Below are 23,404 nucleotides of genomic sequence, written 5' to 3'. Positions count from 1 at the left end.
TGGGTTCGACTCCCGGCTCTGTCACTTGTCAGCTGTGTGACTGTGGGCAAGTCACTTCACTTCTCTGTGCCTCAGTTCCCTCATTTGTAAAATGGGGATTAACTGTGAGGCTCACGTGGGACAACCTGCTTTCCCTGTATCTACCCCAGGGCTTAGAACAGTGCTCTGCACATAGTAAGTGCTTAACAAATACCAATATAATAATTCTAAGCATTGGGGTAGGTTCAAGTTAATCAGGTTGGACACAGTCCCTGTCCCACATGGGACTCACAGTCTTAAATCCCCTTTTTACAGATAACTGAAGCCCAGAGAAGTGAAGTGACTAGCCCAAGTTCACACAGCAGACTCGTGGGGCAAGTCAGGACTGGAACACAGGACCTTCTGACTCCCAGGCCAGTGCTCTATCTACCTAGCCACCCTGCTTCTCGGGGTGAGCTCAAGAAGCCACCCCGGAGACACCCGATGGGGAGAGAGCCCCTGACCCCCCTTTGGTTCACATTTTGTCCCCTTTGGTTCACATTTAGTCCCCTGCGGTTCACACGAGTGCTGGCCAGAGGGTGGACCGACGTTGGCCACTTCCTTCCTAGCCCACCATCCACTGCACAGGCATGGTATATACACTTGGCATGACCGTTCTAATGGGTTTCTTTCTCTCTCAAAATTGTCAGCCTCACCATTGCACATGACTGGTTACTATGGCAACGGTAAAGGTCTAGCTAATAAGTGGTCAACTCCACCTACATCTCTGCAGGGTGCTTAGTCAATTTCAAACTGATCCCAGCAAGTGTATTTTAGTATTGTCTGAGCTGTTCTCTGCCCTTTACAATATGCTGGTCCCCTTTTGTATCCCCCCCCCTCTTAGTACAGTCCTGGGCACATAGTAAGTGCTTAAAAGATACCACTATTATTATTAGCATAGCAGAAATAATAGTGTATAAAAAAATCCCAGTTTCCATGACACCTCTGTGAAATTTTAGTGGCCTAAAGGCATATATGCATTGAAAGTAACAAACCCATATTATATTGTTGTAACTACATATTAATCGGTGAAAAATAGCAAACTCATAACAGTGTAACAATTACGCTTGATTAGCGCACACAAAAAGGCTCATTTCATTATTCTAATCTCTAGGAAAAGGGTCCCTGCTTAATGCTGAGATATTTGATCCCGCTTTCTTTCTTTGAAAAACTCCTCCATTGTATTTTATGCTCCACGAAGGCAGGGATCATGCATACCGATTCTATTGTACTCTCCCAAGGGCTTAGTTCAGCACTGTTCCCAGAGTAGGGGTTCAGAACGATTGATTAACTGATAAGAGCATTTTAATACGGGAGGGATTTGCATTTGAATAACGCTCATTAAATTTAGCAGCAGCAAAGTAGCAGAGGGAGCCAGAAGGTGATACATACTACTGCATTAAACAGTATATATGGTTATTCCACAGATTTGGTTTAAAAATAAGTAGCATGGAGGTAGCAGAAGAATAAAAGCACCAAGGATTGTTTTGTAACAGTGCTATTAAATATCCATTAATCCATTCCAATTATCTAAAGAATGCAGGAGGACATCGGAGACCTTGATGAGTGAAGAGGGCAAAGTCCAGATTGAAAGGAATTACATAGCCCCTTCACAGGGCTTGAATAGGAACCAGGATGTGGGGCCATAGCTGGATGATGCAATGGAGTCCAGAAGCCTTTTCAAAACAAGCTTTTTCACCTGGGTTTATCTGAAGGCGGAGAAGGAGGAGTTGGTGGAAGGACCAGGGTTCCAATCCCAGCTCCGCTTCTTTTCCACTGTCACCCTGGGCAAGTCATTTAACTTCTCTGTCCCGCAGTTACCTCACCTGTGAAAGGGGGGTTAAGATTGGGACAAGGACTGTATCTAACCTGATTAGCGTGTATCTACCTCTGGGTTTAGAACAGCACTTGGCACACAATAAGTGCTTAATACCATAAAGAAAAAAATAAGTGGTTGAAGATAATTTACAAGAGGGGAAGAAGGCAGTGGCCTGGAGCATGAATTGTTAGGTGGGGAGACAGAGCAGTTAGATTTTAAGAGGACACCTGGAGATCTCCTGGGAAGAACACTGTGGTGAATTCGGCCCTTGAGAAAGTTCACATCTGATAGCTTCTGTCTTGTCAACAAAATAGTAAGGTCATCGGGGAACTAGAAGAGGAAGTGGCCACGCTGAGGGCCTCAGCGTGAAATATCTGAAATCAGCAGGAGTCATGGGTAAGGAAGTCAAGGAGGTATGTGTTGTACAGATGAAAATGGAGTAATGAAAATTATGGTATTTGTTCATCACTTATGTGCCAAGCACTCTTCTAAGCACCAGAGCAGATGCAAGATAATCAGGTTGTCCCACGTGGGGCTCACAGACTTAACCCCCATTTTAAAGATGGGGTAACTGTGGCACAGAGAAGCTAAGCGACTTGCCCAAGGTCACACAACGGACAAGTGGCAGAGCCGGGATTAGAACCCACGTCCTCTGACTCCCAAGCCTGTGCTCTTACCACTGGGCCATGCTGCTTCTCCTCTCAGTTATACCATGAGGGTAAATTTGCAGTGGCAGGTTAGATTTCTGGATTTCCGGCAAGATTGCTCAGTGGTGCTTGTGCAGAGCAAAGGAAGCAGATGGGGGAGAATCTAGGATTTGGAAAGACAAGAACCACAGTTGGACAAGTGGGGAGTGTAGTTAGCTCTCCACCTGGTAAACCCAGGACACAACCAGGACTCTCTGAAATGACTTTAATCTCGGAGGCAAGAGGAGATAACACAAATAAATCCCATTCCCAGGACACCAAGGCACCCTGATAAAGCCAATATCCTGTTACAGGTCCTGGGAGTAGTTCGGAAAGTGTTGGGGAATTTCTCCTCCGGGACATTTCCTCACACCCTCTAGTGGTTATTGTACTACAACACTGCCTTAGAGTTTTTCTAAATCTTAAGAGGCTTTGAAACTTTTTAAAGAAATGCCCTGACTAGACTGGACAAGTGGTCAATCCAGTCTCCCAGGATTTAGTCTCAGATCATGGCAACAAATGATGCTCGGAGAAACCCTGGGATGGCTCCCTTCTTGAAGCTCTTTGACTGATGTTATGGGATTTGGGGAATGGCAATTTGCTTCAGAATTCAGCAGTTCAGTTGGTCCAAGCTCTATCTTTATGTAGTTGGCCTCAAACATCCCCTCAACCTTCATCTTTTCAGCTTGAACAGCCCTAATTTCTTCATATCCTCAGAGGGCATCTGCTCAGTCCCTCACCATTTTGGTTGTGCTTCTCTCTACCTTCTCAAACTTTACGGTACTAATGATGGTGCTTCTTAAGCGCTTACAATGTGCCTTCCCTAAGTTGTAGCACACTTTAAAATGTCCCTGGGAGCAAACATGTCAACATTGTCCTCGGAAGGGGAGGTGTCATTTTCCAAAGTGGACAACCATCACATCAGTAATTGGTTTATATTAATGTCTATCTCCCCCCTCTAGATCGTAAGCTCATCGTGGGCAGGAAACGTGCCTACCAATTCTGTTGTACTCTCCCCAGTGCTTAGTACAGTGCTCTGCCCAGTAAACGCTCAGTAAATACCACTGATCGGGACAAAGCACGGGGGTGGGTTCTGCCTCAACTCATTTCCACATGATTTTCAGCTTCTCTACTGACTACAAGCAATGAGGCAGAAAATTTCTCCTGACCTGGTTTAAGGCCCCTCCCACGCGCCTGGCTTTACCCACGGTCCCCCACCGTGCTTGTCTGCTGCAAGAAAAGGAACTTCAGCTTTCACCTTCCTTCCTCCCCTCTAGAACCGAGGTAGGTCACAGAGACAACTAATTCGATCCATCAGTCATTCTGTAATGCAGCAAAGCTAAGTTTCTGGCTGAGTATTCTTATATGGAAACTCAACAACCAAATCTGGATTCAAATTATTTCGGCTAAATGGAAGGCTGTAGGTTGAGAACCCCTCAAAATGTGAAATCTTCAAAGAAACCCATTACTCCAAATCAAAGAGGATTCGGGATGTGTGACATGACATTGTGGTTTATGATGAGTTTTCATTATCAAAACTCTTAACAAGCTAAAAATTTATTTCCGACATAGCATACAGGTTGAATTAAATATAATTCGAAGAATCATTACTTGATACATGGATGCTGCAAGATCCATAACAAAATATATTCCACTCATGAACTACACAATGGCCCCCCCCTACCCAACTCAATGTGCTTTTACCATTCAGAGGATGAAAATCGTACTGAAACCTGGAGACCCATGACAACCCCCACCACTCCTCCCTTCCTCCAGGTTCATTTCCTCAGAAATCCTGCTGGATGTTTTCTTTGTTTGCTTCCCCATGTTGTTGCTTGATTTGGTAGATTTCATTTTCTAGTTGCACAATAGTCCGCTCAATCTCGTAGTTTTTACTGACCAGGGATACCCAACTGGAACAGAACATAAAAAGAGACACACAGTTGTCACCCAATCTTTATGTCCTCTGCTAAGGCAGGCAATAAGAGTAATAGAGTGCTATTAAAATGGAAGGTTGGGTTCTTTTTTTCCAACTTTGACCTTTTTAAAATAGGATTAAAATCAAATGACATTTGAATGATGAGGAAATAAAATGCATTTTTTTCTGTTTATGAAAAACTCACTTCTTTAGAGACAACTCAAAAATTTCCCTGCAAACTTAGCACTTAGCTTTTGGGTTCTCAAGCATTTCCATCCAGAAACCCAACACCCTCCACAGAAGAAACAAGGTCTGGCTGGCAGCATTTATGTGTAACTTCTGGGCTAATGCAAGCTGTGAAAAGAGAGTGTAACAGCTTTTTTTTGGTTTTGTTTTAGTCATTCTGGAGATTATCATGTCCTACCAGAGCTACAGTCTAAATCTGGGCACAAAAGGGGAAAAGTGCTAGGAGGGAAAATGATAAAGGAAAATGGAAGCTAGGTTCTGTCCTAAGCGGTGGGGGTTGGGGGAGGAGATGTGGTGGAGAGAAGCAAGTGTGGAGGAAGGAGTGAGTAGGTGATTGTGGGCACAGCCTCAAAGCTCAGGTCCCTCCACTCCCTCGTTTGCCCCCAACACCCTACTTGGAGAAATACTGCTCTAACCTGTTAACAGTCTCACTTGCTACTCTATCCTCTGGGACATCAGAAGATTGACCTGGAATTAACAGAAAAGAAACAGGCTGCCATAGAGATGGTATTTTTAAATACTCACGTTGACTCCATTTCTCGTAATTTAGAACCAGCAGTGAGCTGCATGTTCTTACGCTGCCAGTTTAGGTCTTGAATATGCTTCCTGTAAGGGAATAGTTAAACACAACTTAAAACTAAAAAGTACTCTGCTATTACCCGCTCAAGTTACTCTATTAAATAATGAGACAGAAGCTCCATTTTAAATAGGTCACACTAGATGGTATTCGGGCAGAGACACCTTAAAGTTATTTTCACCTCAACTTGAGGATTGAATAGATGGAGCAAAGACATAAGGACAGTATAGAAGTCAGTCCCATATTTATATGACAAAAGGATGAATTAAATCAGAAGTTTCATTTAATAGTTAAAATAAACCAAGCTCTACTTCCAAAATGTTGTTCAGATTCCCCTAAATCCAATGTAGAAGAGTTACCTCAGTTTCTGCAGCTCCTTCTGGGCTTGTTCAATCATATGAACCAGATTTCTTAATATTGAAGAAAAATGGGAAAGCACGGTGAGTGGTCGATCGACATTTGCAAATATGCTACAAAGCAAGGTTTACATAAAGACAAATTTTCTTGCCAAAACTCTAGTAGCGGATCACTTGCTCTACTGAAGTCTCAGAAGCAACTTCCTGTGCAGTTCCCCTCTGGCCCTCCTCCTCTAGTGCACAGATGATATCTGAGGGGCTGGGGAGTGCCCACTGGGGGCACCTGGAACTCCCCCCCAAATTTCTTGTTAAGACTTCATGATAATGCTCTATTGGGAGTGACCACACTTGTCAAAAAGTCCTTATAATGAAGCACTGAGGGTAAGCCAATCCTCCTATTCACTCTGAAGTCTTTTAAATTATAAATCATAGCTAAGCTGGCTCCCCAAATTCATCCACTAGCTCCAAAATGTTCTTTTAACTTTGTTTTTCAATTCTAAAATTTTTTAGTGCTGTACCCAAATATTATGGTTAACAAAAACTCAAATTATGACATCTTTATCACTGAAACTGGTCAAAGTGGTCTAGAGTGGGCAGGCGTACTACTAAAGGACAGTGCTATATTTCATCCACATTGCAAAAAAAATGGATTTACTTCTATTAATGAATTTTGGTAATAAGATATTTTCGTGGAGTTAATTCCCTCATTAGTTTTTCTGTGTAGCCTATTAAAATATATTTGAAGAGAAGGATGAGAATGTCCATTACTTACTCATTATATACTTTCCAGGCATTGCAGCCATGTTGAGACATAAGTTCCAGATTCTCTATCCTCACTGCCTGATGCTCTAGCTGAGCCATGGAGTTGTTCACACAGTCCTGCCAGGCAGTGATGTCATTCTTCTGTCCAGAGGATGGGGCTGGAAGTTCATATCTGAAAATCAGGCCAAAGAACCTTGTCATCCCTCATTAACACGACTTCCATGTCAAGCAGCATGACCTAGTGGAGAGTCAGGAGGACCTGGGCTCTAATCCCAGCCCTGCCAACTGCTTGCTTTGTGACCTTGGGCAAATTAAACTTCTCTGTGCCTTAGTTTCCTCAACTGCAAAATGGGGATACCTGTTAATAATAATACCCTGGGGTGTATACAAGCAAATCGGGTTGGACACAGTCCCTGTCCCACATGGGGCTCAAAGTCTCAATCCCCATTTTACAGATGAGGGAACTGAGGCCAAGCAAAGTGACTTGCCGAAGGTCACACAGCAGACAAATGGTAGAGCTGGATTTAGAACTCATGACCTTCTGACTCCCGGGCCCATGCTCTATTCACTAAGCCAAGCTTGTACCTACTTTAGCACTTAGAAGAGTGCTTTTGATACAGAGTTAGTACTTAAATACCACAAAAAAAAATTGACTCAACTACCCAAGGCCACAATCTTGAAATCACCATGGAGATTTTACCCCTTCAACTCATCCTTCTTGCTCCTTAAAATGGCGCTAATTTAAGGGCCTTAGAAATTAAAGGGGGCGATAGGAGTGGGCAGGGAAAACCACTGGATCAAGATGGGAATTCTGGTAAAGCTGGCTGCAGGGGCAGCTGGAGAGAGCTGGTTCTGGAGAGCCTAGTTCTGTCAGCCTCTTCTGTGTTCCGCTGACCTGGTTCTCAACAGGGCCAAGTGGAGAGAGAATGGATCTGGGCTCTAATCCCATCTTTCCATTTGTCTGCTCTGTGACTCTGGCCAGGTCATTAAGCTTCTTTGTACCTCAGTCACCTCATCTGTACAATACAGATGAAATACCTGTTCTTCCTCCTTCTGAGGCTGTGGGCGCCGCGTGGGACAGCGACCTTGTCTGACTTCATTACCTTCTTATATCTACCCCAGCATTTAATACCGTGCTTGAGAAACGCCTCAATTATTATTCTTGCTCTTAGGAGGAGCAGCAGGATGAATGAGGTTTCAGAAACTCCTGATATGCACAGGAGTTTCTGAAAATAACCAGCAACTTCCCTCTGTAAGGTAAACACCAGAATTTACTGAACAGCCATGTACAGAGCACTAATACCAGGTGCTTGTGAGCATACAAAAGTAAAAGACATGACCTTGCCCTTGAGAACTTGCAGTCTAAAGGGGGAGATAATGGACAAACAGAAAACAACAATGAACAGAAGAAAAGCAGATACAATCGGGAACAGCAACAATGAATAAATGAAATAAATCAACAGGTATGTGCACAGATGCTAATGGTGACTGATGGAATGAAATGACCAGCAGAAAAGGGATTTTTTTTTTTAAGAAAGGTTAATGTAAAAGATTAAGCCCAGTGTATACACTTCAGCATATAAATAAGCAGATTCTTTATACGATCCTGTCTGTAAGTTCCACTTGACACTGTCAGATTGTCCTATCCAAGAAAAATCTTGGCAATCGACATTCTACAGCCTGCACTAACCCATGAAAATGGACTCACCGCTTCATGCTGAGGAGTTCAATAGGCTGCCGGGCAGCCAGTCTCTCAAACTCATTTCTCATTATGTCGGTCTGTAGATATAAATCAGGGAGAATTACCTTTCAGTTGGGCGGGAGAATATTAGAAACAGCCAACGTCCAAGATAGCCATTTTAAAAACGGCGCGGTGTTGAGGCACCTATATAGGTAGCTGTGGGTCCTAGAGGAAAGAGCACCGACCTGGGAGTCAGAAGACCTGAGTTCTAATCCCCCTTCTGCCGCTTGCCGCTGTGCTTGGGCAAGTTAACTTCCCTGTGCCTGAGTTCCCTCATCTGTAAAGTGGGGCTAAAACACACGTTCTCTCTCCCTTTTAAGAATGAGAGCCCCATGTGGGACAGGGATTCCATCCGATCTAATTGCAGTATATCACCCTAGAGTTTAATACTGTGCTGGGCACGTAGTTTATAGTACCTAGAAACTGTAAAATCTCCCTCCCATCATATCCGACTCTGACCAGACCCCTACTAGAGATTGTACTCAGTTCTAGATTCTACAATTTGAGGCATGCTAAAATGAGTACCAAAATGAGTCTATAATCAGTCCCTTGCCCCTCCTGACACCACCCCGAATCAATCAATGGTATTTATTATTAGTTGGAGTAACAATAATAATGGTATTTGTTAGGGGCTTGCTATGTGCCAGGTACCATACCAAACTCTGGGATAGATACAAGCAAATCGAGTTGGACCCAGTCCCTGTCCCTCGTGGGGCTCACCGTCTCAATCCCCATTTTCCAGATGAGGTAACCGAGGCCGAGAGAAGTGAAGCGACTTGCTCAAGATCACACAATAGACAAGTGGTGGGCCAGGATTAGAACCGGAGAAGCAGCGTGGCCTGGTGGAAAGAGCCCAGGCTTAGAAGTCAGAGGTTGTGGATTCTAATCTCCGCTCCACCACTTGTCAGCTGTGGGACTTGGGGCGAGTCACTTCCCTGCTCTGCGCCTCAGTTACCTCATCTGTAAAATAGGGAAGAAGACTGTGAGCCCCCATGGGACAACCTGATTACCTTGTATCTACCCCAGCGTTTAGAACAGCGCTTGGTACATAGTAAGCGCTTAACAAATACCATCATCATGGAGAAGCTGCCTAGCTCAGTGGCAAGAGCCCAGGCTGGGGAGTCAGAGGTCGTGGGTTCTAATCCCAACTTTGGGCAAGTCACTTAACTTCTCTGCGCCTGTTTTGTCATCTGTAAAATGGGGATTCAGAGTGTGAGCCCCACGTGGGACAACCTGATTACCCTGTATCTACAACAGCGCTCGGCGCACGGTAAGCAATTAAATATCATCATCATAATAGAGAAGCCGCGTGGCTCAGTGGAAAGAGCCCGGGCTTGGGAGTCCAGAGGTCATGGGTTCGAATCCCATCTCCACCACTTGTCAGCTGTGTGACTGTGGGCAAGTCACTTCACTGTGCCTCAGTTCCCTCATCTGTCAAATGGGGATGAAGAGTGTGAGCCCCATGTGGGACAACCTGATGACCCTGTATCTCCCCCAGCGCTTAGAACAGTGCTCTGCAAATAGTAAGCACCTGCAGCGTGGCTCATTGGAAAGAGCCTGGGCTTCGGAATCCGAGGTCATGAGTTCGACTCCCGGCTCTGCCCCTTGTCAGCTGTGTGACTGTGGGCAAGTCACTTCACTTCCCCGGGCCTCAGTTCCCTCATCTGTAAAATGGGGATTAACTGTGAGCCTCACGTGGGACAACCTGATTCCCCTGTATCTCCCCCAGCGCTTAGAACAGTGCTTGCCACATAGTAAGCGCTTAACAAATACCAACATTATCATTACTATTGTATCTCTCCCAGTGCTTAGAACAGTGCTTGGCACATAGTAAGCGCTTAACAAATACCAACATTATCATTATTATTGTACCTCTCCCAGCGCTTAGAACAGTGCTCGGCACATAGTAAGCGCTTAACAAATACAACATTATTATTGTATCTCTCCCAGCGCTTAGAACAGTGCTCGGCACATAGTAAGCGCTTAACAAATACCAACATTATTGTATCTCTCCCAGCGCTTAGAACAGTGCTTGGCACATAGTAAGCGCTTAACAAATACCAACATTATCATTACTATTGTATCTCTCCCCGCGCTCAGAACAGTGCTTGCCACATAGTAAGCGCTTAAGACCAACATGATCATTATTATTGGATCTCTCCCCGCGCTCAGAACAGTGCTTGGCACATAGTAAGCGCTTAAGACCAACATGATCATTATTATTGTATCTCTCCCAGCGCTCAGAACAGTGCTTGGCACATAGTAAGCGCTTAACAGATACCAACATCACTGTAGTAAGCGCTCAATAAATGCTATTGAATGAATGGTCTTGTGCCTCCCGTGCTCTCTGGCCACTAGGTCGGGCTGCTTCTCCTGGGCCTGCAGAGCGTTTAGTTGAGGGTTTGGGAGGGGAAAGGATGATCACGGCGCGGCCCCCCCCCCCCCCGGCCACAACGAGTCGCGCAACCCCCTTCCCCCCTCCCCACCTCGAAGGCGGAGTAGTCCGGGGCGGGCAGGTAGCTGAGGTAGTTCTTGGTGGGCCGGTATCTGCGCGTCTCCTCCTCCACCAGCGCCGCTGCCTGACGACGGAACATGGCCGCTCAGGGGGGGGCGGGGCCGGGCCGGGCTCAGCGCGGCGCCCCCCGCCCGACTCCCCGCCGCCCGCACTCACCGCCTCCCGCACGCCCGGAGCCTCATAGCCCTGGTCGAAGTAGGGCAGCGCGTCCACCACCACCTCTCCGGCCACCAGCCCGGTGCCCGCCATTCCCGCCCGCCGCCGCCGCCGCCGCCGCCACGACCAGCCCTCCCCTCGGCCTCGCCTCAGCCCCGCGCGCGTGCGCAGACGACCCAACGGCCACTGCGCTTGCGCGCTCGGGCCGCTCTCCCGCCCGCTCCCCGCCTCGCGCGCGTGCGCACACGACCGAACGGCCACTGCGCTTGCGCGCTCGGGCCGCTCTCCCTCCCGCTCCCTCCCCCTCGCGCGCGTGCGCAAACGACCCAACAGCCACTGCGCTTGCGCGCTCGGGCCGCGCTCTCTCGCCCAAACCCCCCCCACACCTCGCGCGCGCGTGCGCAGACGACCCAACGGCCACTGCGCTTGCGCGCTCGGGCCCTGCAACCCAAAGCCGCCGCCGCCGCCGCCGCCGCTCATTCATTCGTCCATTCAGTCGGTTGCATTTATTCATTCATTCAATAGTATTGATTCATTCACTAGTATTGCATTTATTGCAGTAGTATTGCATTTATTGCATTCATTCATTCAATAGCATTTATTCATTCAATAGTATTGCATTTATTGCAGTAGTATTGCATTTATTGCATTCATTCATTCAATAGTATTGAATTCATGAATTTATTCAATAGCATTTATTCATTCAATAGTATTGCATTCATGGCAGTAGTATTGCATTCATTCATTCATTCATTCAATAGTATTTATTCATTCAGTAGTATTGCATTTCTTGCAATAGTATTGCATTTATTGCATTAATTCATTCAATAGTATTGAATTCATGAATTAATTCAATAGTATTTATTCATTCAATTGTATTGCATTCATTGCAATAGTATTGTATTTATTGCATTCATTCATTCAATAGTATTGAATTCATGAATTCATTCAATAGTATTGCATTTATTGCCTTCATTCATTCAATGCATTTATTGCAATACTATTGCATTCATTGCCTTCATTCATTCAATCGTATCGAATTCATGAATTCAGTAGTATTTATCGAGCGCTTACTATGTGCAGAGCACTGGACTAAGCGCTTGGAAGGGACAAATCGGCAACAGATAGAGACAGTCCCTGCCGTTTGACGGGTTTACAGTCTAATCGGGGGAGACGGACAGACAAGAACAATAGCAATAAATAGAATCAAGGGGATGAACATCTCATTAACAAAATAAATAGGGTAATAAACATATATACAAATGAGCAGAGTGCTGAGGGGAGGGGAAGGGAGAAGGGGAGGAGCAGAGGGAAAGAGGAGGGAAAGCGGGGGGAAAGGGGGATTAGTTGAGGGGAGCAAGCGCTCCCCTTCACGTCTCCACCGTTAAACCCTCTTTTCCCCCCATTTCCCTCTGCTCCTCCCCCTCTCCCTTCTCCTCCCCTCAGCAGTGTACTCGTCCACTCAACTGTATATATTTTCATTACCCTATTTATTTGTTAATGAAATGTACATCGCCTTGATTTTATTTATTTGCTATTGTTTTAATGAGCTGTTCATCCCCTTGATTCTATTTATTGCTATTGTTCTTGTCTGTCCGTCTCCCCCGATTAGATTATATCAAAGAGCAGGGACTGTCTCTATGTTACCGATTTGTCCATTCCAAGGGCTTAGTACAGTGCTCTGCACATAGTAAGCGCTCAATAAATACTAGTGAATGAATGAATACATCAATAAGCAGGGACGGTCCCTGCCTTCATCGGGCTCACATTCATTCCATTTACTGCGATTAAGTTGTCTTGTTTTTGTCCGTCGGTCTCCCCCAGTTATTCCTTCATTCATTAATAGTATTTATTGAGCGCTTACTATGTGCAGAGCACTGTACTAAGCGTTTGGAATGTACAATTCGGCAACATATAGAGATAATCCCTGCCCATTGATGGGTTTACAGTCTAGTCGGGGGAGACAAGACAGACAAAAACAATAGCAACAAATAGAATCAAGGGGATGTACACCTCATTAACAAAATAAATAGGGTAATAAAGATATATACAAATGAGCAAATGAGCACAGTGCTGAGGGGAGGGGAAGGAGGGGGAGAAGCAGAGGGAAAGGGGGGAAAGGGGGATTAGCAGAGGGGATGTGAAGTGGGGGGGCAGAGAGGGAGCAGAGGGAAAAGGGGAAGCTCAGTATGGGAAGGCCTCTTGGAGGAGGTGAGCTCTCAGTAGGGCCTTGAAGAGGGGAAGAGAGTGAGTTTGGCAGAGGTGAGGTGGGAGGGCTTTAGACTGTGAGCCTGTCGATGGGCAGGGATTGTCTCTATCTGTTGCCAAATTGTACATTCCAAGTGCTTAGTACAGTGCTCTGCTCATAGTAAGCACTCAATAAATACTATTGAATGAATGAATAAATGAATGAATCCAAGGAGTTTATAATCCGGCGGAGGAGGCGGAAGGCAAAATTACAGGAGGAGGAAGAAGGAAAAATCAATCCTATTTCTTGAGCGCTTGCTGTGTGCCGAGCACTGTACTAAGTGCTTGGGATGTACAATTCGGCAACAGAGACCATCCCTACCCAACAACGGCTGACAGTCTGGGGACGGAAGGGGGACGGGCGAAGGCAGACATCGATGCAAATAAACAGACATCATCAATACAAATCAATAAAATGACAGACATATATATATATAATAATGTTGGTACTTGTTAAGCGCTTACTGTGTGCCAAGCACTGTTCTAAGTGCTGGGAGAGATACAAGACCATCAGGTTGCCCACATGGGGCTCACAGTCTTAAAATCCCCATTTGACAGATGAGGTCACTGAGGCCCAGAGAAGTGAAGTGACTTGCCCAAGGTCACACAGCGGACACATGGAGGAGTAGGGATTAGAACCCATGAACTCTGACTCTCAAGCCCGGGTTCTTACCACTAAGCCATGCTGCTTCTCTATACATAAGTGCTATGGGGCTGGGAGGAGGGAATAGCAAAGGGAGCAAATCAGGCTATTTAGGGGGGAATCCCTCAGAGGCTCTAGTTGTTGGTGCTGAGGGCACCCCCTAGCATAGGGGTATTCGCCACTCTCCACCTCCTGGAGGTCAAACTGACCAATCAATCAGTCTTATCAAATGACGCTTACCTCTGCCACAAAAGCAGGGATCAATCAAACAGGATCTACTAAGCTCTTACTCTGGGTGGAGAACCCTGCAGTAAGCCCTCGGAGAAAGTTCAGTAACCTTAGTGGGCAAGATCCCTGCCTTCAAGGAGTCTATAATTTAGCGGAGGAGGCAGGTAGCAAAATTACAGTAGGAGGAAGAAGGAAAAATCAATCAATCGTATTTATTGCGGGCTTACTGTGTGCAAAGTACTGTACTAAGCTCTTGGGAGAGCACAATATAACAGTTGGTAGACACGTTCCCTGCTCATAACTAGCTAAAAGTATAAAGAAAAAGGGACCCAAAACAGAGGCTGGAGGGTCGTGCACAGATAGGGTAAAAGCAGAGAAAGGACAAGCAAAACAAAACAAAAATAAAAGAGTGAGAGGGGTTGGCCCAAGAGATAAGAGAAGAATCAGGGGAGAACTGTGTTAATAAAACCAAATATCTACACTGGGTCTCCAGAAGAAAGGAATCAGCCACAGTGAAAGCAGCTAAGAAATTGAAAATCAGGATAGAATCCATCAGATTTGGTATGTACAGGGTAATTGGTGATCTTGGAGAGAGCAGCTTTCGTGAAAAATTGAGGGAAACCTGAGGGTAAACAAGGAAGCTGGAGGAGAAAGTGGGTGTATAAAACCCATTTGATGAATCTGTAGAGGAGTAAGGCATCTGTAGAGGAAGCTGGAAGATAAAGTGGAATCCATAGACATTTTAGAACAGGGGAGAGGTGGGTGATTTGGAAGGCAAAGCAGCAATATAGTAAGCAGTTGCAATTGGTAATGGCAATAGTGGCCTGGGCTTTCAAAAGAAGAGGTGAGAAATGCAGGGGGTGGAATGAGTGCTGTGAGGTGATGAATAAAGGGAGGGAGGGAGTGGAAGAAAAGGAAAAGAGGGCTTAGTCAGGGAATAATAATAATGATGGTATTTGTTAAGTGCTTACTATGTGCCAAGCACTGTTCTAAGTGCTGGGGGTAAATACGAGGTAATCAGGTTGTCCCATATGGGACTCGGACTCAATACCCATTTTACAGATGAGGTAACTGAGGCACAGAGAAGTTAAATGACCTGCCCAAGATCACACAGCAGACAAGTGGCCAAACCGGGATTAGAACCCATAATCTCTGACTCCCAGGCCCATGGCTTTGCCACTAGGTCATGCTGCTCCCTCTTGGTGATGGCAAAAAGGAGTAATGACTGTATTGAGGAGCAGCATGGCTCAGTGGATAGAGCACAGACCTGGAAGTCAGAAGGACCTACGCTCTAACCCCAGCTCTGCCACTTGTCTGCTGTGTGACCTTGGACAAGTTAACTTTTCTGTCTACTCACTGTACCTCAATCATGTCTATCTCTCCGACCTCTTGTCTCCATCCTACCTCTGGTCTGAAACGTCCTCCCTTTTCATATTCGACAGACAATTACTCTTCCCATTGGCCGGGTCTTAGAGGTCATGGATTCAAATCCTGGCTCATCCACTTATCAGCTGTGTGATTTTGGGCAAGTCACTTAACTTCTCTGTGCCTCAGCTACCTCATCTGTAAAATGGGGATTAAGACTGTGAGGCCCACGTGGGACAACCTGATCACCTTGTATCCTCCCCAGCGCTTAGAACAGTACTTTGCACCTAGTAAGCGCTTAACAAATGCCACTATTGTTATTATTATTATTAAAGACACATCTCCAAGGGGCCTTTCCTAAGCCCTAATTTCCCTATTTACCACTCCCTTCCGCCTCATCCTGACTTGCTCCCTTTATTCAACACCCCCGGCCCCAGAGCCCTTATGTACACATCTGTAATGCATATATTTATGTTAACGTCTGTCTCCCCCTCTAGACCGTAAGCTCATTTTGGGCAGGGAATTTGTTATATCGTTTTGTTGTGCTCTCCTAACACCTAGCACAGTGCTCTGCACACAGTAAGCACTCAATCAAAACAACCGACTGACTGAGCGAGCTTCAAAGGAGAAAAAGAAGGCAAAGGAGCAGCAAGGAACGTCACTCACCTTCCTCCACTGCTGCTTCAGCAGAACCCTGGCCCATTAATTCACCTCACGCTATTGTCTTCTGGACAAAGTAGTTGCTGCTCCAGCAATAATCCTGACAGAGCGGCCCCCACACCAGTTGTGAATCAGTGTTACTCGACCCTTCTCTTCAAGCCTGGTCCCAAGGGCCATTAGGCTGCAGCAGTGAGGGTCCTCTCCCACCCCTCTGGTCAAGCGCAGCCCTCTGAGGACAAACGGCTGGTGGGACACAAACCTGAAGACTGTGGGCATTCCTCCTTAAACGGGACTTCCAGTTTCTTACTGTAGAGCGGCGTTTCCACCCCGGCTGTCCTGCGGTGCAGGTAAGATGGGGCTGAGCTTCGGGGACACAACCACATAGCCCAGAGACAGTTGACGGTAGCCCCTGGAGCATGGGCTGGGGCTGGGGGCCTAGCACGAAGCTATCCCGCTGCAATCTACCTTCATATGCTCGGCATGAGCTCGAGGACTGAGAAAGGATCTGGAGGGATGAAATCTTGGTGGGGTGGGTGGGGGGTTAGGGCAGCAGAGGGGATAAGAGGAGAGAGTCAGTTGAGGATGACATCTGTAAAATGGGGATTAAGACTGAGCCCCACATGGGACAACCTGATTATCTTGCATCTACCCCAGTGCTGAGAACAGTGCTTGGCACATAGTGAGAGCTTAATGAATACCATAATTATTACTATTATTAAAGGAGGCACGGAGAGGGAGTTGAAGACAGCAGAGGGGGACTGTGAATTGAGCTGAAGAGACAGCAGGGCCACGGGAGGAGGGAGTTGAGGGCAGCAGGGTGTATACAAGTGGGTACTGAGGACAGGAAGATGTGTGATTGTGGGCGGCAGGCATAAGAGTGAACTTGTCAACAGAAAAAAGGCTGAGTGTACTTTGCCCCCCCCGGGCTGTGGTTGATTGGGCTGGATCTGCGCCTTGAGTCCAGTGCACTCTTTGCTGCCACCGCCCACGATTCCCGGGAATACGGACCTGGCAGAAACACGCCACGATGCCACGTGACTTTATTCGAATCTCTCTGGGAGAAAATATCTAAAGTTTTTTAATATTCTTCTTTTGAAAACATAAATCTGTAAACATCTTATACAAGTTTTGCACAACTCTGGCATCGCAACACTCCAGGATCCAACATACTTAAAAAAAAAAAAAAAGCAACAGCTTGAAACAACACACCCTAGGTATTTGGCATGGGGTTATGAGGGTGGAGGGCGAATTCCTAAAGGAAGGTCTTTGTCCTTGAGTCAGGAAAGCATGAGGTCAGAGCTCTTCCTGCTGGCCCTCACCCCGTTTCTGTACCCGCTGAGATCCATTTTACTTGCCGGCAATTCCCGGGCACACATTTCCTTGGGATTGGGCAGTATGGGTGACTGGGACAAGAAAACGAAAGCAGCCCAGCTTGCCTAGGTATAGAGGAGTCTGGTCCTGTCGGAGATGCCACTGTGTGAGTTAGAAAAAGGCCCAGTTCTTGTGAGATGTTAGGTAAACATTTTCCATAAACATGGGCTGAGCTCTCCTCCCTAGTCTTCAGCTGGGGCTGAACCTGTCAAAGCCTCACTACGATGGGTAGCTCACTGTGAAAGATCCTCTACCTTCTCCATTTCCCCCCCCCCGAAAAAAAACAACAACCAATAAACAAAAACACCCAACTAGAACAAGAGTTTATCAACCTTTTTCCGCCACAACCTTCCTATCCCCAAAGTAGGACTTAAGTCCAGGTGTACAGAACACTAAACCAGTGCAATAGCTAATGTTAGCAGAAGCTGTTCTACAGCAGATTCAGGCCCTGCCTGACACTCAGAAATGGAATAGGCTCTGCCTCCTTTGGGGGAATTTTAATTCCAAATACGGACTTGGGTTACACAGTATCGGCCATTAGATCGTGTCTCCTTCAGCTTCTCCCCCTCCGTCATTTTCTCTGACTCTCACACACAAACGCATCCACAGTGAGGACTGCAAGACTGTGGTCTGCTACAAAGGGCCACATGCTCACTAGTAGTGAACGAGTCAGTAAAGTGGCTCTTACTCTAGTAGAAGACATCAGCATTTGTTAAATGTAAATAAATAAGTGTGCTTGTGCCCTTAAGTTCTGCATGGCCATCCAAAACACGGATTTCACAGCTCAGTGTAAATCTCCAGGCCACCTATCTTCACCTCACCCTTCTGTCTCTTTCTTTCAAAGCCTAGTCCTTATTGGGAGAGCTCCCTTACCTACTGCATCCAGAAGGGGGAAAAGGTCTGTCTCCGAGTGAGAGCTTTTTCAGTTATCTACTAAAAAAGATACATTGCTTTATTCACTCTTGTTCAAAACCTCATCCCATGAGGTGCAAAATAATACTTTCCTCCTCAAAGCTGCAATGCTAATCTACCCCAGGAGCGCTTCAGACTAATGGAATGGCAGTTAACAACTGCAACCTCACAAACCAACTGGGTGTGTGTGGTGGGAATAAAATGCTGTAGAGTCAAATGCCATGTCATGCACACGGATGGGAAAAGGAAAGGAGGGGGAGGGGCAGAGTGCTCTTTCTCTGTGACAGACTAAACACCAATGTTGATAAGTGAGACATTTCCTCCATTTGTGGAATGCTCCTTAATTAAAACACACACACACACACACACACTTCTGGTGAACACACAATTTGGCTTGTATCAACCAGCAGAGAGAGTTTGAAGCTGCCAAAACTCAGAGCAGGGAGGTTGGTGCCCAGAGTTAACAGCTTCCTGCCCTTTCACTCCTATTTATTGCTCCAATCTCGGCCTGGTCCTTACACTCATCCACAGTCAGGTTTTAAGTGAACACTTGACGCCACTTTTGTTAGGGAAGGATGAGTGCCCCGTGGCGGGCAGCAGACCGAGAGAATGGGTCTGAACTCCAAGAAACAGAAAACTCCTCTTTAAAAAGAGAGAAATTTCAAGGTGCGGAGTGCAGGACTCATTGGTTTCAGAGTAGGCTAATAAGTCTCTAGTAATTCCTGGGATGGCAACAAGAGAGTCCTCCGAATCTCTGATTTCTCCTGACGAATTGCTCGAAATCTCCAGTGAGTGCCTCCAGCCCTCTGCAGCACTCTCTGTTCCACACGGGTGATAGAGTCAGGCTCTCATTTCTTTTGCAGAAATTTCATTTTGCTTCCTACACGGAAAAAAAAAATGCAAGCAAACATGAACACGAGAAAGCAGACATTCCAAAGTCAGATTTGGGGCTAGCATTTTTCCAGAGGTTCTGCGGCACCCCCAGCCTTCTGTGCCAGGTGATTTCACCTCCTGCCGGGAAGAGAGGAAGGCCTGCTGAAAAGAGGAGTGAGTCAACCAGTGAGCCACGGGCTGCAGATCCAGCTTGAGAGAAGGCTGTTTGCTTTCTGGCTGTGGGAACAAAGGCTGGCTGGCTGGCTCACCCCCCCAACCCCTTCTCTCTCTCCCTCTCTCTTCCTCAATCTTGCCTCCCCACAGAAGTTTGATATCTGAATTACAAAGCCAGGATCTGGCTGTACGGTTCCTCCATTTGGTCTGGTCAGTCTGTTATTCCTATTTCTCCCGAGTCTTCCTTGTCTTCCTTTTCTCACCCTAAAAGTTCTTCGTGGCTCCTTTTGTTAAATACATTGATCACGACTCACCAAGGCTACGGAGGATCCGGTTCATTCCACTGGGCTCAGACTCGGGAATAGTTTCCAAGTATTCCAAGGCACGGACCTCAAACAATCCTATGACAGAAATTCAGAATAGTCATTACGATACAGTCTTTTTTAAGTGCTTATGCTAAACTCTGGGGAAGATTAAAAAATAATCAGAGGAAGCAATATCCCTGTCTCACATGGAATTCCCAATCTGTAAGGTAAATAGTTTAACCCCATTTGACATATATGAAGGAACAGAACCAGAGAAGACTTGCCCTAGTCCAGGCTGGAAGCCTAGGAGGAGGGATTGGAACCCTGGGGTTCTAGCTCCCAGGCCCTTTCCAAAAAGTCACCCGGCCTTCCGGAGTCTGTGTCCTCTCTCTCAGGGGCTGGCGGCTCAAGCGCTAACCTTCGGTTTGCCTCTGTTCCCACGCTAACATTTCTCTTCTTAAAATGGAATGTGACAAACCCTCCCGGCCCAACTTGAAGATCTTGCTCTAATCAAGCTGCCCTGGGCCCGGATCTTTCCGATTTGGGGCTTCCAGAATCATCTGCCCTTTCTCGGAAAAGGACAGGCGAGGGGACTGACCTTTGACCCCGCTCTTGCGCAGCTCCCGGTCTTGGATGAAGCCAGCAAACATCTGAGTCTCCATGAACAGGTCGAGGAAGTGCCGCACGGTCCGGGAGGTGTGGGACTTGCGGAAGGGCTCCCGTTGGAACACGCGCTCTCCACGGTCGGTGACGTTCATGTTCAGAGAGTAATGTCCCACCAGCTCCACGAAGAACCTGACGAAAGCTTCGGACACCAGGCAGTTCAGGGTCACTTCCGCTGTGGGAGGGAAGATGCAAACTGTAGGAGATGGGAAGCTCCAGGGTCGGGGGGGGGCCTGTCGAACTGGGAGGGGGGTGTCAGAACTGAAATAAAATCCACGGGTCAGGTTCAGGCACCAGTCCAGCACTTGCCTGATGAGACAGGAGCAGTTACACCCTCTCTCCAGTGTTGGATCATGGCCCAGTTGATCGATCAATCAGTGATATTCACTGAGCACCTACTGTGTGCAGAGTACGGTCCTGAGTTCTTAGGAGGGTACAAAAAAACTAAGAAGATGTGATCCCTGCTCTCAAGGGGCTTACAGAGTGTCGGGGTAGGAGAGGCTGGAGTGGGTGGCCCAGGCCAAAATGTACTTTCATCACTCACCCAGGGGCCCTGCAAACACCACCTGTGTGCCTCACCTTCCCCTTTTGGACATTACTTTGGCTGCTTTTAACCCAGAAGAGCAGCTGCGGCAAAGGTTAGGAGGTTGGGGGAAGAGGGGAGGAAGATGCTGACGGGTATAGGCCTCTCTGATCTGACAGCCACGGTGAGCATCCTCAGGCTTTTGGCCTGAATGGTCAACCTATTTATTTTTATTAATGATGTGCATATAACTTTAATTCTATTCATTTATAATGAGGCTACTGATACCTGTTTACTTCTTTTGATGTCTGTCACCCCCTTTCTAGACTGTGAGCCCATTGTGGGCAGGAATTGTCTCTATTTGTTGCCGAATTGTACTTCCCAAAGGCTTAGTACAGTGCTCTGCACACAGTAAGCACTCAATAAATACGATTGAATGAATGAATAAATCCTGTCCTTCCTAGACCCAAGGCAAGAAAAACACAGTGGCGATTCTCTAAAACTACCCAAAGCTGAAGCACCGAATTCCATCATTTCCCCCACGTTCTCCACCCTCCCTCCCTCCACCTCTAGCCTTGAGCGAGCACACACCCAACTTTTCCCCACACATCTAAACTCTACCTTGGGAAGCCGTCCGTTCCTGAACTAAGATTTCATTCCGTTCTTCCAAAATTTGCACCAGAGCAGCTTGGAGTTTGGGTGGTAAAATCTCATCTTCATCAGTGACCTAGACGGATGAGATTGTGAGTTTGCCGGGGACCTTGTGCCACTCTGTGGCCAAAGCCAGGAAAAACAGACACAGAGGCTTGGCGCTCTTTGCGGCTGGCAAAGAGGGCTGAGTTTTCCAAAGGAAGATGTCCATATGGGCTCAAAACACCACTACTTCCGGTCACAGGAATGAGGGAGTGTCACCAACAGAAGCATACAATTATCCCACACGTTTAAGTCAAAGCAGCATGGCCTAGTGAAAAGAACACAAGTCTGGGAGTCAGAGGACCTGGGTTCTAATTCCTGCTGTGCCAACTGCTTGCTGTGTGACCTTGGGCACAAGTCACTTAACTTCTCTGTAATTCAGTTCACTCAACTGTAAAATGGGGATTAAATACCTGCTCTCCCTCCTACTTTGACTGTGAGCCCCATGTGGGGCAGGGACTGTGAATCACCTAATTAACCTGTACCTACCCCAGCGCTTAGAACAGTGTTTACCACATAGTCAGCGCCAAACAGATAACATAAACAAAACAAAGAAAGAAAGAAAGGAAGAAAGAAAGAAAGGAGGGAGGAAATGAGAGTGTAATTTAGAATTTTCACTGCTGCCGCAGAGATGGATTCGAAATCTTTAATCTCTCCTTCCTTAATTTACAAACATGTGCTGACCATTGATTAGCTGGGAACAGTATATAACTGGTTTTGCCACTCACCTCCTGCAAAAACTTGTCTGCACAGAGATCGACAATCAGCACCTACAGAGAAAAGGAGAAGGGCAGGTAAAACCAGAGACGCTCATGGAGAGATGCAGCACGGCCTGCTGAACCAGGAAAGCGATTTGCCCAGAGTTCTGGCTCTTACAAGGGCTGGGAAAGATTTTCACTCCCTCTGCTCTACCCCCTCCCCACCCCACAGCACTTGTGTATATATGTACATATTTATTATTTTATTTATTTTATTAATGTCTATGAATCTATAATTCTATTTATTTATATTGATGCCTGTTTACCTGTTTTGATGTCTATCTCCTCCCTTCTAGACTGTGAGCCCGTAGTTGGGCGGGGATTGTCTCTGTTGCTGAATTGTACTTTCCAAGCACTTAGTACAGTGCTCTGCACACAGTAAGTGCTCAATAAATACGGGTGAGTGAATGAATTTTCCTGAAGACAACTCAGGGTCGTGTCCCATTTAAAACCTTTACCCAGAAATGGTCACATACAAGAGTGACACTGTTGTTAGCTGTCATAGGGAACTCTGGGATACTTTTCCAGACCTCATCATTTTGAGACAAATGTACGTAAAAGCCATGATTCCACTAGATTGTGAGTTTAGAAACAGGCCAGGAGTTCTCAGGGATTCACAGGATGAAGCTCACCGTGAGTGGGGAATGGGGCTACCAATTCTGTTACAATGTACTCTCCCAGGCACCTAGTACAGTGCTCTGCACAAAGTAAGCACTCGATAAATACAGTTGGTCGACTGAAAACTCTTCCAGAGTCGAGAGGCTACCTCATATGTACCATTCCTAGTATGCCTCCTCCTCCTTTCTCTCACCTCTTCGATGGGAAGGTCCCAGAGCTGCGGTAAGGAGCAGGATAAGATGCCGATGAGGAACGGGGTAGGCGAGCACACGATGTCGATCATGGAGGCCGGCAGGACGGGAATATAGGTGTGCTGCCATGTGAAGGGATATAAAGTGGCCACCACAGCATGGCCACACTTGGACAAGGTGCTGGTCAGAGGAGAAAGTAAACAAAAATATTTAACGGCGGGGGGGAGGGGAGGGGCACTCCCATCGTGTGGGGTCCCCAGCAACCAGAGTTGAACCGGAGCACGGGCCTCGGGGTCTGAAGGACCTGGGTTCTATTCCCAGCTCTGCCACTTGTCTGCTGTGTGACCTTGGGCAAGTCACTTCATTTCTCTGTGCCTCAGTTACCC

The 23,404-nt window shown here is 46.7% G+C and overlaps 2 protein-coding genes across 3 annotated transcripts in view; both read right to left on the bottom strand.

The window, feature by feature from the left end:
- Positions 1-4,017: 4,017 nt before the first annotated feature.
- BCAS2 (BCAS2 pre-mRNA processing factor) lies at positions 4,018-10,907 on the bottom strand. The gene is made up of 7 exons (XM_029069856.2): positions 10,795-10,907; positions 10,610-10,702; positions 8,091-8,161; positions 6,393-6,554; positions 5,624-5,674; positions 5,213-5,293; positions 4,018-4,436 (listed from the first exon to the last, which is right to left on the bottom strand). Exons 1-7 carry the CDS (start codon positions 10,885-10,887, stop codon positions 4,310-4,312), a joined length of 678 nt encoding a protein of 225 aa, XP_028925689.1. The 5' UTR covers positions 10,888-10,907; the 3' UTR covers positions 4,018-4,309.
- Positions 10,908-16,960: 6,053 nt separating this feature from the next.
- Positions 16,961-23,404, bottom strand: part of DENND2C (DENN domain containing 2C) — an 80,493-nt gene continuing 74,049 nt past the window's right edge. For both annotated transcript variants that reach the window (XM_029069547.2, XM_001507725.4), the window contains exons 14-19: positions 23,021-23,198; positions 22,180-22,221; positions 21,380-21,485; positions 20,171-20,410; positions 19,582-19,668; positions 16,961-19,100 (exon numbers count right to left, since the gene is read on the bottom strand). In XM_029069547.2, the coding sequence (XP_028925380.1) occupies positions 19,069-19,100; positions 19,582-19,668; positions 20,171-20,410; positions 21,380-21,485; positions 22,180-22,221; positions 23,021-23,198 (685 nt within the window). In that variant the 3' untranslated portion in view covers positions 16,961-19,068. The remainder of the gene's footprint in view (positions 19,101-19,581; positions 19,669-20,170; positions 20,411-21,379; positions 21,486-22,179; positions 22,222-23,020; positions 23,199-23,404) is intronic.

The sequence above is a fragment of the Ornithorhynchus anatinus genome, chromosome 7, assembly GCF_004115215.2.
Source record: "Ornithorhynchus anatinus isolate Pmale09 chromosome 7, mOrnAna1.pri.v4, whole genome shotgun sequence".
Lineage (NCBI taxonomy): Eukaryota > Metazoa > Chordata > Mammalia > Monotremata > Ornithorhynchidae > Ornithorhynchus > Ornithorhynchus anatinus.
The sequence above is the reverse complement of the archived record's forward strand: the minus strand, read 5'-3'. Positions and strand labels throughout refer to the sequence as shown.